This window comes from Pungitius pungitius, chromosome 1 (genome assembly GCF_949316345.1).
Source record: "Pungitius pungitius chromosome 1, fPunPun2.1, whole genome shotgun sequence".
In the NCBI taxonomy this organism is placed as follows: domain Eukaryota; kingdom Metazoa; phylum Chordata; class Actinopteri; order Perciformes; family Gasterosteidae; genus Pungitius; species Pungitius pungitius.
In genome coordinates this window covers 21,897,684-21,913,269 of record NC_084900.1, presented here as the reverse complement: position 1 = coordinate 21,913,269, position 15,586 = coordinate 21,897,684, and the positions used below count along the sequence as shown (strand labels likewise).

At 42.6% G+C, this 15,586-nt stretch overlaps 1 protein-coding gene across 1 annotated transcript in view; it reads left to right on the top strand.

Moving 5' to 3' along the window:
- The window catches only part of LOC119222625 (kelch domain-containing protein 8B-like), a 293,155-nt gene that overhangs the window by 266,245 nt on the left and 11,324 nt on the right, over positions 1-15,586 (top strand). The window contains exon 5 of the mRNA XM_037479409.2: positions 14,863-14,964. Within this exon, the coding sequence (XP_037335306.2) occupies positions 14,863-14,964 (102 nt within the window). The remainder of the gene's footprint in view (positions 1-14,862; positions 14,965-15,586) is intronic.

The window sequence follows — 15,586 nt, the reverse complement described above, 5'->3', positions numbered from 1 at the left end:
AACGAAAGCATTTACACGTTACATTTTGAAAAGCCTTCATGCTTATGCAGACTGATCTGAGCTTCAGTTGTCAGAATTTAGATGTTTCCAATGACACTTGGTTTCAAGAGGATGGATGGAACTACTGATTGACTAGAGTGCAAAGATAAATTAATGTTTGAACTTAGACTGAAAAGCTAGAGCTCACAACCCTTCAAGTATAACAAATAACAGTATCTCATGGGCATGATTTTTTTTCCCTTCTCCCCTCAACAATAAGGAAAATGTATATTTATATTTGGAATATTCTTGTTGGGATTGATTATACTGTACATGGATATATGACATTGATTTACATGTTGATATAATAATTATAATGGGTGTGTCAGGCCGGGACTCAAAACAGGACTCAAACGCAGAGGTGTCAGTGGGCTGATTTTATTGGGAGTAACAAAGGGTTCTCGATAGAGTGGTCCCAATCTCCTCAAGAGGAAAATCAACATCTTGAAAAAATCAACTGATCTATATCAAGGAACTAAAAATCTCTCCCAAGGGAGCCTGACAAACAAAGGAATAAACTAATGCCTATGAAGAACAAGGACTAGACTAAGGAAGTTAACAGAAAATCACTCTTTCGAGGTAGGCAAAACTTACGACACACTATAGCTTTGATCGTGACTTGGTAATTGGCTTTGGCGTTCAGGCAAGAGACAAAACACTTTGGCACAAGACAAGGGAGACGCAGACTATTAAACACATGAGGGTAATGGGGAACAGGTGGACACAATCAGGAATCAGGGAAGACGGGCAGGTGACAGAAGAGGAAGGGCAAGTGATCTGAAACGAGAGGGGAGTTAAATATAAAACAGGAAAATTACAAGCCAATAACCCAAGACGAGACAACCTCACCGCGGTGTGACAGGGTGTACCTCGTCTCCCGCCTGATGTTAGCTGGAATTGACTCTGGCCCCCTAGTGACCCGGTACAAAGGATAAGCGCCTTTTTAGATGGATGAATGGTTCGTCAATAATCACACTGTACTTTTTTAGATAACAGATATACATATTACAGTCATACTGGATAAACAGTGCAACTTGGACGTATTCATTATGAAGTCCCCCATTGGTTGTTTTTTTTGCAACTAATGCAAAAATTTTGGAATAATTGGACCATAGCTTACTATTCAATTCAATTCAATTCATTTTATTTTGTATAGCCCAAAATCGCAAATTACAAATTTGCCTCAGAGGGCTTTACAGTCTGTACACATGCAACATCCTCTGTCCCGAAACCCTCACATCGGCACAGGAAAAACTCCCCAAAATATGAAAAAAAACCCTTCAATGGGGAAAAAAGGGAAGAAACCTTAGGGAGAACGTCAGAGGAGGGATCCCTCTCCCGGGATGGACAGACTGCAATGGATGTCATGTGTACAGAATCAACAATGTAAAAGATGTACAATACATTCAATTTCTCTAACTGAAATGATACAAGTAATTGCAAGTAGCAGAAGAGGTGTACGGCAGGACCACTGCAGGGACAACCTCCATCAGATCGAACCACCATCCACAGAGGCTTCTGTGGGGAGGGAGAGCAGAAAGATGTTGGTTTTTGATGACAGTAATATGAATCATATTTAAAGTAATGATGATGGCAGCAGCAGGTGTCAGCAGAGCCATGAGCCAGGAGTTAGAACCGGGGTCCGCACGAAACTATGATCCACGGAGACCTGCTAGGCGAGAAAGCACAAAAAACTCCCGGAAAGAAGCTTAATTAGTGATGTACATTAATAAAGCATGGATGATTGTGGGAGGAGAGAGTGAGAGTGAGAGAGGGGCTCGGTGTGTCCTAAGAAGTCCCCCGGCAGTCTAAGCCTAGAGCAGCTTAACTAACTAAGGGCTGGGATGAGCATCGTACTGTATTGAGGAAGACTTAGTGAGAGCCTGTAAAGTCGAGAGTGAGAGCTATCCAGCTAATGAAGCTAATGTTAGTCCATGAGTTGAAGTTGTTCTTATTTATTCAGCTTACACATGATGTTTTAATGATAACCCGAGGAAAAAAATAATGTTACAAAAAATGCTGATGCTGGAAGTTAAGCTGGTGTAGGTTGTAACAGTAGTGCAAGCAGTGTGCTATTTAGCCGTAAAAGCTAATGTTTTGTTGACCTTTACTCTTATTCTTGTGGATCAGACGGCATTCTCTGACTCCTTATGAACAGAGTGTAGCTCTCACCACTGCCTTACTGCACATATCACACTGTTTTGGGACAGGGATCACATGTGTCATTCAGTGAATTTGAAGATTAGTTATGCCTTTCAAAAAGTCTCCCAGAGTCTTTCCGGCCATTTCTTTTTGAGCTGTTGGCTCTCTCTTCCTGTCCATCCGCACAGCCCACCTTTCATTTTCACCTCCCCATTCAACTCCTCTGGCCTCTCACTTATTAAATGTCCCCGTTTGAAGTGCTCACTTTACATGTCATTGAACTCCCAACATCCTCTCACCAGTGCCGTCCATGGCCCTGCTCTTGTCACACTTCTTCTTTCACACTCTCATCCCTTTGGATTCCTACTCAGGAAGTAAAGATATGCACCACAATACCGTGGAAGCGAAATTGTCCGCCCATGTCAAGTCATTCTTCTTTATTTCGGATGGTTTATAACCCAAATTACAGCCTTTTGTTTTCCTCTATTCCTCAAGCAGATTACCCATTAATTTGCGTTTGTATATAAATTACACAAAGCAATGAAATGGACAGCTTCTCTGTGCACTACTGATTCCTTCACCATGGCCTCCTTTGATGAGGCTCTACAGGGGGAAGAAGAGAAGCCCTCGCTGACTTTTTGCGAGCAGTTTAGCATGGAGCTGCTGGGGTTAATGATGGAGGAATGCATTGTTCGGGCCTTACCCGTGTGCTTTTTGTCTTCTGTAGGCTACACAAGGTAGCTCGAGGAACACCAAGTGCATCTGATTAGCAGAAAATGACTTTTGTCATTAATGTGCATGTAGCCTCAGCCTTAGGATGCCAGCCGATAAACAGATGGGCCACCGCAGGGCAAAACATCATGAAAGGAAAGAGAAATGATGGTGTGCACCTTATCTTTGAGTTTGAAGTAGGTTTTATAGTTAGCCCATAATGGGTTGTATTCAATCATCCAGACGAAACCGCATCGGCTGCATAGACACCTAGTTGAGTGAACCTTTCTATTCAGTGCCACATGAAAATAGCCAAAATGAATAGTGTAAGTCTTATACATGTGGGGTGGATGGTCTGATACAAATAGCAAATGATTTCAATACCATTTTTACTGGAACTGTTATTACTATAGGCAGTTTTCACCGTATTAAACATTCTAATACACATTAAAAGCACAATTTTTGTCCTTGCTGAAAAAATTCTGGCAAGATAAATATATTAAACTCATAAATACGAACAAACCATTTTACTTGTAATCTAGTACTCATCCCCATCTCACTGCATCTACCCCCCATGTCGACACTGATTGCCAGACAATTACACAGTAATCAGTTGAGTTGACATTAGTGCTTTTTTTCTTAACATTGCCTGTTGATTAGGAGAGAAGTTCAGTTTGCAAAATGTCAAAGAAGCCAATCTAAAAGTGATGAATCTATTTTTGGACTGTTTTCCTTACCAGCTCTTGCTCTCACTTCATGTCCCTCTCATTCAAACACATCCCCCTCTCTCAACTGGTGCAGGTAAGGGTGTATTACTAAAAGCGTCCATCCAGTCCTTGATATGTGGATTGTAAAGCTAGTGAAAATGGAAGAGGTTGTCGAGGTCATTTGTTTTCCTTCCTACATGTTTTTGTCACAGCGCAGCGGGCCAGTCACATTGTTACGCGCTCCACTCGCTTTATGGTAATTATATTCATGCATATTTAACTGATCTCCTAACCGGCGGGCACAATAAACAACTGTAATTATATTAAGTTTGAAGCTGAATATGTGTTGCATATTTGTTGACTAAGCATGCAATGAAAAGACCAGTTTCCTGTACACATTGTAATTAGCTTATAAATAGACCCCAGGGACTGTGTGATGACGGTGTGCATGTTAGTGGTTTTCTGTGCGTGCGTGTGTGTGTTCATTTACTTCAGTATGTTTGCTCCTTATGTTACAGTTTTTCTCGATTGTTTACACACAAATACTGGTACTTGACACACAATGACCACAACATGTAACTCATGCACCAACCCCCTGAACCAATTCTTCTAAACTACAAGCACAATTCTTGCTTTACACTCAAACCTTGATTGAATCAGTTGGAGGAATGAATATATATTTAAGTTGTACAAGATGGATTTGAGACAAAAAGCCACAGCCAGAGACATAATAATAGAATTTCAATTTCCACAGCAGGTGTCATTATCCACTCTTGTTATTCTGTGATCGACATTCACAGGATAAATACGATTGTTAAGCCTCCCGCTCATTACTTCTATTTAAAGCACAAGCCCCATAATAATTGTTTGCTTGCAAATCAGTGATAGTTAGTGAGGGGATGTGGGGAGGTTCCGCAGAGATGTTGAACCATGATTCAAAAACCCGCCTGCTGACCTTTTGAGGATCCAACCTTTTGTCTGACTCATCTCGCTCATGTGCACAGTCTTCCCTGTGTGGATTCTCTCTGCTACTCTACGATCAATTTGATGTTCCGATTTTCAACCGAACTATCCCTTTTATTCTGCTGTTTGGACGCTCTGCACTCTCACTACGCTCTTTCCTTCCAATATGTTTTGCTTCTTCTCTTTTGATCTCTTTGCCCACGCAGTGCTGTAGAGAAGGGTTACAGTCAAGAGGTAGCAGAGTGAGCGCGAAGGCAAAGCTTGTGACCCAGTTGGAGTTCTCTACACTGTCATTTGTTATTGTTGATATCATTGTGCGTTCTTTAAAAACAGTCCTTTCGTCTTGTGGTTTAGAAACAAAGCAATGATGTAATGCTTCTTTACCACCATAGAACACTGCTAGATGGACCCCCACGCCGCCACGCCTTTAAATGGCACCCCTCGCGTGCACGGCATGGTTTGGCACTGAACTTGACTGGACGTATTTTTGCCGCCAGCTGCTTTTCTTGATTTGTTTTCCACTGCAGATGGTACCCCGTCAGTGTAGGCGGTGTCCTTAGCTGATTGTCATAGCAACGCTGCATGATATTGCCGTGGCAACATTTTAAACAAGACCAGGCTCTAGCTGGATCCTTTTATCTGCGACCAAACTAGGGAATGGCTGCACCTCATCAATAACCACAGCCTAGTTTTGTTCATCAAAATAAATTTGAATGTGAAATGAAATAACTGCGGTTGTTGACAGTCTCAGAATCCATCCAACACTGTTACTCGTCCACTTCAAATGTTTCCAACGTGAGCAATTAACAGTTTCTCTGCTACGCTCCGTCCTCTCACTACCTGATACCGGATGTTTATTTTTTAACCCACAACTTTTCATCCTCACGTAGGTGTGGTGGAAAGGTGTATCCACCTGTGTCCTATTTCTGCAGTGAATTGTCATAAAATGTCTAAAAGCGGAGTGACTGATTCATGGATTTGCATTATGGAAGCTCATTCAGAGAACGCTTTTTTTTCTCCTCCGGTACACAAACCAACCACCTAATTTTCTGAGAATCAAAGTGGAGCAGTTATATACAGTATCTATCAGAAGTTCTGAGATAGCAAGCTGCATGGTTTGGCCTTGATGGTAGAACTCATTAGGGCGCACAAACTTTCAAGCACACCTACTGAGCATGAATATTTATCGGACTTCTGAGAGGCCAGGGAGACTCATTAGCAGACGTCGTAGAGACTTGGAGTTTGCATTTCCTGCCCCTCCACCCCTTTGGTCCTGAGTTTCTCCCTAAAGCCCGGCTGCAACCGACCGAGCCACAATAATCGCTTTCTTCCGGGATCATCTCTAAAACGAAGTTTCATGAGATCCTCATTCAGCTCCGTCTCTACTTCTGCTATGAAGGAACCAAAACTCTTATCTCTGCACTCACATGAAGTTTGCTATAGTTTTCATTGTTTTTTTTGGGATTGCTTAGCGCATCCCCACAATCCTCAAAGGCGTGGATTACAGCATCGATCTTGTGGTCATTAGTAGAGCGAAATTAATCAAACCCTGCATTGCAGCAACTGCTGCAAGCTCTAATAGATTCATGAGTGTGCGTTTGCGCTCTCTGAATGGATGTTATTCGTCTAGGATGCAACTTCAGCTGCAAAGAAAACTGTCTATCTGAGAGCCGGATAAAGAAAATCTGCTTAAGTGAGGAAAGGTCAGTCCTCTATCGCGCTTCTATAGTGCTTATCCTTAGAATATCGCAGGGGGGCAGCAGTCAAATCCACCTAGCGCGGGGCAAGGGACGGGGTACACCATGGGACAATCACAGGGCTGATATAGAGACCATCATTCACTCTCACATTCACACACCTACGAGCAATTTCATCTGTACCGGCCGCCATGGATTCACCAGGAAATGTACTCAAGCACTTTGGGACAGCACGGCATGTAGACAGCAAAAGCTAGTTTGTACCTTTTATCATCATAATAAAACATGGAATGGTACAGTATATTTTAGGTATGTGCATGACTCTCAGGGGCCACTATTTTGCATTGAGTGCTTTTACATTTTAAAGTATCTGTTGCTCTTTTCTTTTACCTAGCAAACATTTTGAAACATTTTTTTTCGGTGTGTTGCTTACTTAAAGGAGCTGAATACTTGTCAGAGGGTAAAGTAGAAATGCAATGGAAGGAAATTGCACATTTATGCATAATCGTCTTGTATGCAGTTGCTGCACTTTGGTTCTTTAGTTTGACTTTAATTTTAAGTTTATAACTAATACATACCCTAAAATATCAGTCACCTTAAAAAAGAGGACATCCGGCTTCACTCTGCGGGCGGCTGAAAAATGCAACCGACATACAGTACCAACCCAGTCTCCAAAAAAAGCGTGAAATGGCTACGTTGGTCCACCGTGATAAACGTAGTCATGTTACGTTTTCCCCCAAAATAACGTTACTATGTTACGTTTCTTTTGGCCCATTCATTTACATTGCTTTGCAAATAGGTCACGTGACTATCAAGTTTCCCGGTAGCGAAAAGAAAAACATGGCGGACGGTCAGCATAATCTCCGTGAAAAACACAATATTTTAAGAAAGCATCAGCATTTGTATGCATTTCGATGGCATTTCTAGCGAGAAGTATGCGTTATTCTTTCATAATCTTCTATCAGAGACTGTAGAAGACCTTCCGTTTATTCGTTTCTGCGAAGATTTGAGTGTCCCTTTGGCAAAGCGTGGCTACGCAACGCCTTTAACGGCGCATTATTAAAAAAACACTTCCAGTGGGGGCGTTACCGTAAAGAAGCGTTCAGCCTTAAAGCCACTAATCGCCAAACAAAACAAACTCAAAGCACTCGAATCACATTATGACTTTTTAAACATAAATTCCGTTATTTTTATGAGTTTTCAATGAAAGAATGCATCATTTCCGGGGGTAGGCATGCCCGGGACATCCCGAATTATGGGCAATTTTGATTTGTCCAGCTTTTTGACAGCTCCAGTCCCGACTTCCAATCACAGCCTCCTAAATCAATGACGCGCCTAAAACTCTCGGATCGAACATTACGTCTTGTTTACATGGGAAAGGGGGGCGGGGCTTCGCCCTCAGAGCGGAGCGTCATTTCTCGCTCCACACGTCTCCTCTTTTTACTGGCCAGGAAAACGGGCGATCTATCCCACGTGGGTCTGGCTCCATTCCATTGGCTCTGACGAATCCATAGAGAGGCGGGACTTATAATTTGCCCGGCAAACGGAGAGATTTGAGCTGCATTGCTTCCACTGTGCGTGAAGTGGCCGTGAGGCCTCCACTAAAGTCTCTCTCTATTTGTTCTGCTTTACTCAATAAAAGTAAAACCTTTACAGATATACTGTCCACACACTAGGCTAACATAATGGAGACTTCCAGGCTTCGTCCTTTATGTTTTATGGGGATAAAGCCCCTGTAAGTAGTTTTTTCCCAAGCAAATCTGAGTTTCTTCTTTTTTTGTGTGTCCCATACAAATATCAAAATATATATACTGATTTTCACATCCAAACACACTCACTTATGTTCCCTTTTATCATGACAACAAGAAATTTCAAGATATACCTTTTGCTTTCATAAATCATACAGTTTTAGTGTGTAAATGCCCAGCAGTGTACGGTCCGAGGGCCCCTATCGGGCCACTTGTTAGATGGGTTTGATGGGTTACCGACTAAAATATATGCCCCCACCCCCTAACTTGATTTAGGTCTGTTGCCTCAGGGTAACTTGTAAATATAATAAGTCAAACAAGCAATGTAAGCATTAAGAAAGTAGTGCATTTTGAGCACATTAACCACAAATGGATTCAAACATAAATTCAAAAATATTAAACAAAGAAATGAAATGACCAACACTGTATGTACAAAATCCACATACAAAACATGTAAACTTAAAGGGCTTGTTTGTGTCAAATTTTATGGCATACACATTCAACTGGCCTACAATAACCTGAAGAATGTCTTAAAATACTGAAGGGGGGGACATGATATCATTAGAAATGTTATGCCAGAGGGAGCACAGAATGTATTGTGGGGTGTTCAACAAGGAGGATTTTCAACCTCTACTATGTCTCCATCCTCATCTTGATCGACAGACTCACTGTCACTATCATCAGACATGCGTTATCCTAGTTTTAGTGTGTAAATGCAATTTCCAGCATGAGACCTAAAAAACGCCTACAGGAATAAAAGGGTTAAACCAGATACAACTTGCTTGTTTGACTTATTTGACTTATTATATTTACAAGTTTCCCTGAGGCAGTTAGGGGGTGGGGGCATAAATTTTAGTCAGTAACCCATCCAACCCATCTTAAAACTCAGTCGAAGGAGTCTAACGCCGGAGTCACAGGGTGCAACAAAACTCTGTAGTGAAAAAAGTGAAGGCCGAGGCATGCTGGGTGAGGTGCGATCCCGGCCCTTTTGGGACAGTGTTGTGCCTGAACGCGTTCATAAACTTGTTGATATTTTGGGCGAACGTGAACTCAACGTACTGTATTAATGCCCGATGAACGTCACTGTTCTCGTTCATTCTGGTGTCTATGAACGGCGCGTTCGTTCAGCTTAACATCGTTCAATGGGGTACCAGATTTCTATAGAAAACACACCATAAACGCGCATTAATAAGTGTAGCAAAGAGGCGGCGTATAATAATTTTAAAGAGTTTATGAAGTTACTGACAAGGTCGGTGAGGATGGGAGGAATCTGACCTTTCTTTGCAAACATTTGCACCTTAATGATTACTGTCCTGTTTTTCTTTTAATAATTCCTTATTTAAAAAAGACCATTTAAGCAGCATGTGTTTGAGAATGTAGTGTAGGGGTAAACTCTGCAACTGCTGCTAGTGTGGAGTGAATAGACAGCAACATAGCATCAAAGAATCATTAGGGAAATGCTGTCCCCTCAATGCTAATGTAAACCCTGGTTGGATAAGGATTCAAATTGGATAAGAAGATTAAATCTGATGCATAGCTTCAGTGTTAAAACTGATAAAATAATTGCTGTCTGTGGTTCTGGGCTGTGGCAATAATTTAAAAAAAAATAGCTCGCAGCAACGTATGGAAAAAAAGAACTGAACTAGTTCATTTTTTGGAACCGTGAACTTAGTTCAAATATTTTGAATTATGAACTGAACTAGTTCCTTTTTAAAATTTGTAAACTAAACTTTGAACTAGTTAATGTAGAAAGTAAACTTTCCCAACACTGGCTATAGGACCCCGGAAGATGATGAACTATGCCTGGGAAGGGCGAAGCCATGCCGGTACGAGCATGATGTGCAAATTAGTCGTCAGATCAAAGTATAGTAGTGATAGACTAATCGAACCATCTAACAAGTGGCCCGATAGGGGCCCCCGGACCGTACACTGCTGGGCATTTACACACTGTATGATTTATGAAAGCAAAAGGTATATCTTGAAATTTCTTGTTGTCATGATAAAAGGGAACATAAGTGAGTGTGTTTGGATGTGAAAATCAGTATATATATTTTGATATTTGTATGGGACACACAAAAAAAGAAGAAACTCAGATTTGCTTGGGAAAAAACTACTTACAGGGGCTTTATCCCCATAAAACATAAAGGACGAAGCCTGGAAGTCTCCATTATGTTAGCCTAGTGTGTGGACAGTATATCTGTAAAGGTTTTACTTTTATTGAGTAAAGCAGAACAAATAGAGAGAGACTTTAGTGGAGGCCTCACGGCCACTTCACGCACAGTGGAAGCAATGCAGCTCAAATCTCTCCGTTTGCCGGGCAAATTATAAGTCCCGCCTCTCTATGGATTCGTCAGAGCCAATGGAATGGAGCCAGACCCACGTGGGATAGATCGCCCGTTTTCCTGGCCAGTAAAAAGAGGAGACGTGTGGAGCGAGAAATGACGCTCCGCTCTGAGGGCGAAGCCCCGCCCCCCTTTCCCATGTAAACAAGACGTAATGTTCGATCCGAGAGTTTTAGGCGCGTCATTGATTTAGGAGGCTGTGATTGGAAGTCGGGACTGGAGCTGTCAAAAAGCTGGACAAATCAAAATTGCCCATAATTCGGGATGTCCCGGGCATGCCTACCCCCGGAAATGATGCATTCTTTCATTGAAAACTCATAAAAATAACGGAATTTATGTTTAAAAAGTCATAATGTGATTCGAGTGCTTTGAGTTTGTTTTGTTTGGCGATTAGTGGCTTTAAGGCTGAACGCTTCTTTACGGTAACGCCCCCACTGGAAGTGTTTTTTTAATAATGCGCCGTTAAAGGCGTTGCGTAGCCACGCTTTGCCAAAGGGACACTCAAATCTTCGCAGAAACGAATAAACGGAAGGTCTTCTACAGTCTCTGATAGAAGATTATGAAAGAATAACGCATACTTCTCGCTAGAAATGCCATCGAAATGCATACAAATGCTGATGCTTTCTTAAAATATTGTGTTTTTCACGGAGATTATGCTGACCGTCCGCCATGTTTTTCTTTTCGCTACCGGGAAACTTGATAGTCACGTGACCTATTTGCAAAGCAATGTAAATGAATGGGCCAAAAGAAACGTAACATAGTAACGTTATTTTGGGGGAAAACGTAACATGACTACGTTTATCACGGTGGACCAACGTAGCCATTTCACGCTTTTTTTGGAGACTGGGTTGACAGTACAATCTCAGGCAACAATTTTCCTGTAAGCATGTGTTATTGTTCTTATACAGTATATATATGCAAATTTGCCTACATAGTTTTAGAATCGGCTCATTTGTGTCTTTGGTCTCATGTGCATCTATGTGAAAACTGGTGTTTTAATCCATGTGCATGTGTTTGCTCCTGCTTCCGTCTCAGATGTGTGTGTCTTATTGAGCTCGACGACGGCCACAGAGTGAAAAGCTGCTGTCTGGGAAGGGGATCGATTCTGAGCTTTAAATAACGCACTCTCCTCTCCTCCAGCTGAGTCCACCAGACACAGACCTGCCCCACACGTCACTCAACTCACCCACCTGCGTGTGTGTGTGTGTGTGTGTGTCTGTGTTTGCTTATCTCTCTTTGTGTGCGCCTCCACCCTTCACTTAGTACGACGGCAACAAGGGAAGTGTTGACGGGGTTTGTGAGGGGCAGTGTGTCACAATACACATGTGAGCGGCACACAGCGGTTATCTCTCACATTCTCGTTGGATGAAGTCCAACGTCCAGATACTACAGGGTCTGCAGCGTTTAGGGACCTTGCTTTAGACCAAAGTTCAGACTCTGCCAACTCTTCCACACGTTTGACTGAACTTTGGGTTCATAACGTCACAGAAATAGACACAGCAGCGACGGGTGTAAGAATGTGTGGGGTTTCTGAGGCTGTTTGGAGGTCTGAGGGGTGCTTTGGTATAATGCAGAGATGCTCACGAGTCCCAAAGCTCGAGTCCGAGTCGAGTCTGAAGTCTTTCGAGGACGAGTCTCAAGTCGAGGCTGAAGTCACCGTGTGTGCGACTCGAGTCGCACTCGTGTCGCACTCGAGTCGCACTCGAGTCGCACTCGAGTCCGAGTGTCAAACTCGAGTCCCCATCTCTTATCATCGTCCCTTTTACCTTAAAAAAACATACTAACAACTTTTTACTCCTCCATTACTCTTTACTTAATTTTTTTGTGGTTTTTCCCATAAAATGTCGACTTTGTCTGTAATGACAGCGGTTACCAGGGTAACCAGAGGAGAAAAAGTTCATTAACAGATATAAATAAATAATCCTGGTCTGATGGGATGTGTTAGCAGCAGTAGGTGACTACACTCTCTGCTCTTGGCGCTGATATTTATTGTCAACGTATTATTTTGCTTCAGTGAGCAGAGCAGTGACAGTTTAAGGAGATCGCAGAGTAAACGGTCCGCCACTTGAGTGCATACGTCCCGACGTCAGCGAACCGTCGGTCGGGCCGTCAGCGCCACCCCCCCGTCAGCGTTCGCGCCGATCGTCAGTGGCCCGCGTTCGGTCCAAGTCAGCAGTATCTGGCCCAAACCTGAAATGAGTTTGACACCCCTGCGGTAGATGGTCAATGCTTGCTTAGCTTAACATGTTTTCTCACCTATCAGGTGGGTTTTCAGATGCCTGATCAAATTTGATGTGGTTGAGCCAGAATCTTTTATTGTAACCGCGCATATTTTACATTGCGCGGTTCTTTTGTTGCCGTCTTGTTGAAAGGTTTTGTAACCAAAGCTCACGACGAATGGCACAGCAGCGGCCGGTCCATTCGACATCTTTGACAACCAATTGTTGTCCTTGTGTGTGGCCGCGCGTGCGCGGACAGAAATATACAGTATGTCAATGTACGTGTTACGTAGGCAGATAACGGAGAGAGCGGTATAGCGAGCTCATCAGATGTTTCCTAAAATTAAACATTGTTCACGAGTCCCAAAGCTCGATTCCAAGTCGAGTCTGAAGTCTTTCGAGGACGAGTCTGAAGTCGAGTAACCATGTGTGCGACTTGAGTCGCACTCGAGTCCGAGTCTCAAACTCGAGTCCCCATCTCTGGTATACTGGTCCATTAAAACAGGAAGGCTTCATGGGGCGGTCTTTGGTTTACTTTTCTACCATTTATACATTAAGAAAGTATTATTTCATGAAGCATCACTGATTAATTTACAGCTTTTAGAACTACAAATATAGTCTCACTAACCTGGGATGGTACTGTGAGCATTTTATCAACACTTATTTTTTTATCTAGCTAGTCTATTTGTAGGCAATTTCATGCTTGTTGAACAGATCAGTTGCTTAGATACTAGCTTTTCACCTGAATATGTGTGTGTGGGTGTGTGTTTGTGTGTAGTCAGAAGATGCCCAATACCATTATCAATAGCTTAATAATATTTTTTATTGAAATGAATTAACATTGTGACCGTTTTACCTATACTCTTAACGTTAAAGGTCTATATGGTTGTAGAAGTGAACTTGTAATACTGCATTCCAAATTCTTGCTCTCTCCACAAAAATCTAACTTCTCACGAGGACAAATCAGACCCGTCCAAGGACATGCATCACAAACTAGCTTACTAACAGTATGTGCTTGTTCATTTTAAAAGAAATAAAAAATAAAGACACACAGACACACGTATCAGTCAATCGGAGAAGACCAGAAGCTAAACCGAACACAGACGACAACACTGTCATGGCTATTTTGCAAATGTATTTCCGGCCGCCCCCCAGGGGAGAACTCGCTTTTTTTCCGCATTTTATTTGGTTTAGCCCAAAATCGCAAATTACAAATTTGCCTCAGAGGGCTTTACAGTCTGTACACATGCAACATCCTCTGTCTCGAAACCCTCACATCGGCACAGGAAAAACTCCCCAAAATATGAAAAAACCCTTCAATGGGGAAGAAGGGAAGAAACCTTAGGGAGAACGTCAGAGGAGGGATCCCTCTCCCGGGATGGACAGACTGCAATGGATGTCATGTGTACAGAATCAACAATGTAAAAAATGTACAATATATTCAATTTCTCTAACAGAAATGATACAAGTAATTGCAAGTAGTAGTAGAGAAGAAGCTTTTTTGAAAGCTTGACTCTTCACGCCTCTCCTCCGTATATCTGCTCTACATTTGCATGTTTTCTGGCCTCTCCATTTTCCATGGCTGAATAGCTGATCTGTTCCCCACAACCAGCACTGGCATTTCAAAGGTGTGCCTTTCCTCTCCTCTCGTTTTTCTTCTCTTCTCCTCTCCTCCTCTGCTTGTGTCCTCTCATCTCTCCTCTCATTGTTTCCAGGAAATTAAATTAACTTATTATCTCTAATTTCTCAAAATGCGTTGACCCTTTTGTTTTTAATGATATCTTCTTATTTGTTTCCTGTCCCGTTACTGACTAACGGCAATGATAATTGGTTATTTTTCACTGCCTTTTGAAAACCACATTATTGTTAAATGAATGGTACTTCATCAGCTTTCTCCCCGGCAAGGAGGAAGTTGTCGTTCATTGTCTGTTTGTATTCCCATTGCTGGGAGGCTTGGCAGCAGCACAAGTGCACTAAAGAACAAGTAGCTTTCTGTTCGGTGAGATTACTGCTCTGCGCTGACCATTTAGTGGACTGCAACTGTGAGACTAAGTTATTGTGTCGTACAATGGCACTTCATTTGTTCAACCCCCCAGCTTTCCACTGATCAATACCTCCATTATGCTGCTTATCCCAGTCTTTGATGGCAGCCTGAAAGGAGCACACTGCCCTTTAACCCCCACGTCATGTCCTCCACTTTTCATCCTCTGGGTTCGTTCTGGTAGCACGTTGACAGGAAGGTGATTCTGACCACCATGTCTGACAATATCTTGTGTGCTCTCACCTTTTCGCAGGTATCTGGATGAAAACCAGCCGAACATCCAGGATGAAGGAGAAGAGGGCAGACTTTGTTGCGGGATGCTTGGGAGGAAGGGTGATAGCAGCGGGTGGTCTAGGTCAGCACTTCCCTTCCTTCAGCTTGTTCCATGTCTTCGTCTCTGTCAATTGGATACAGCAGCGGACAGCGTCATCTTGTGATTGGTTTCCAATGTTGTCTGTTAATGGCCAAACCTTTCAATAGCAGAGGTGTGGACTCGAGTCATGTGACTTGGACTCGAGTCAGACTCGAGTCATGAATTTGATGACTTGAGACTCGACTCGACAAAACGTACAAAGACTTGCAACTCGACTTGGACTTGAACACCGATGACTCGTGACTTGACTTGGACTCTAGCCCTTTGACTCGAGAAGTCTTGCTACTTCCCATGAAAACTGGGGGAAAACATTTTCACACCACTGCGCCGCTCTGTTTATCTGCATCTGTCAAAAAAATGTGCGCCAGCTGTATGCAGAGAGCGCGCGCTGCCTGCACGACATCCAATCACTGCAGTCCATTTTACCGTATCAACGAGACAGCTCGTCCATGGTTACAAAAATCGGGATTTTTGAACCCGGATTCAGACTCCGATGGAAATCCTCGCCAACATTATGTCAACGTCCGTTTTAAAGTAGTGTAATGAGCTGAGTTAAAGTTATTAGTTAATCAGTTATGCAGATGTTGCATGTGTTCACGTTATG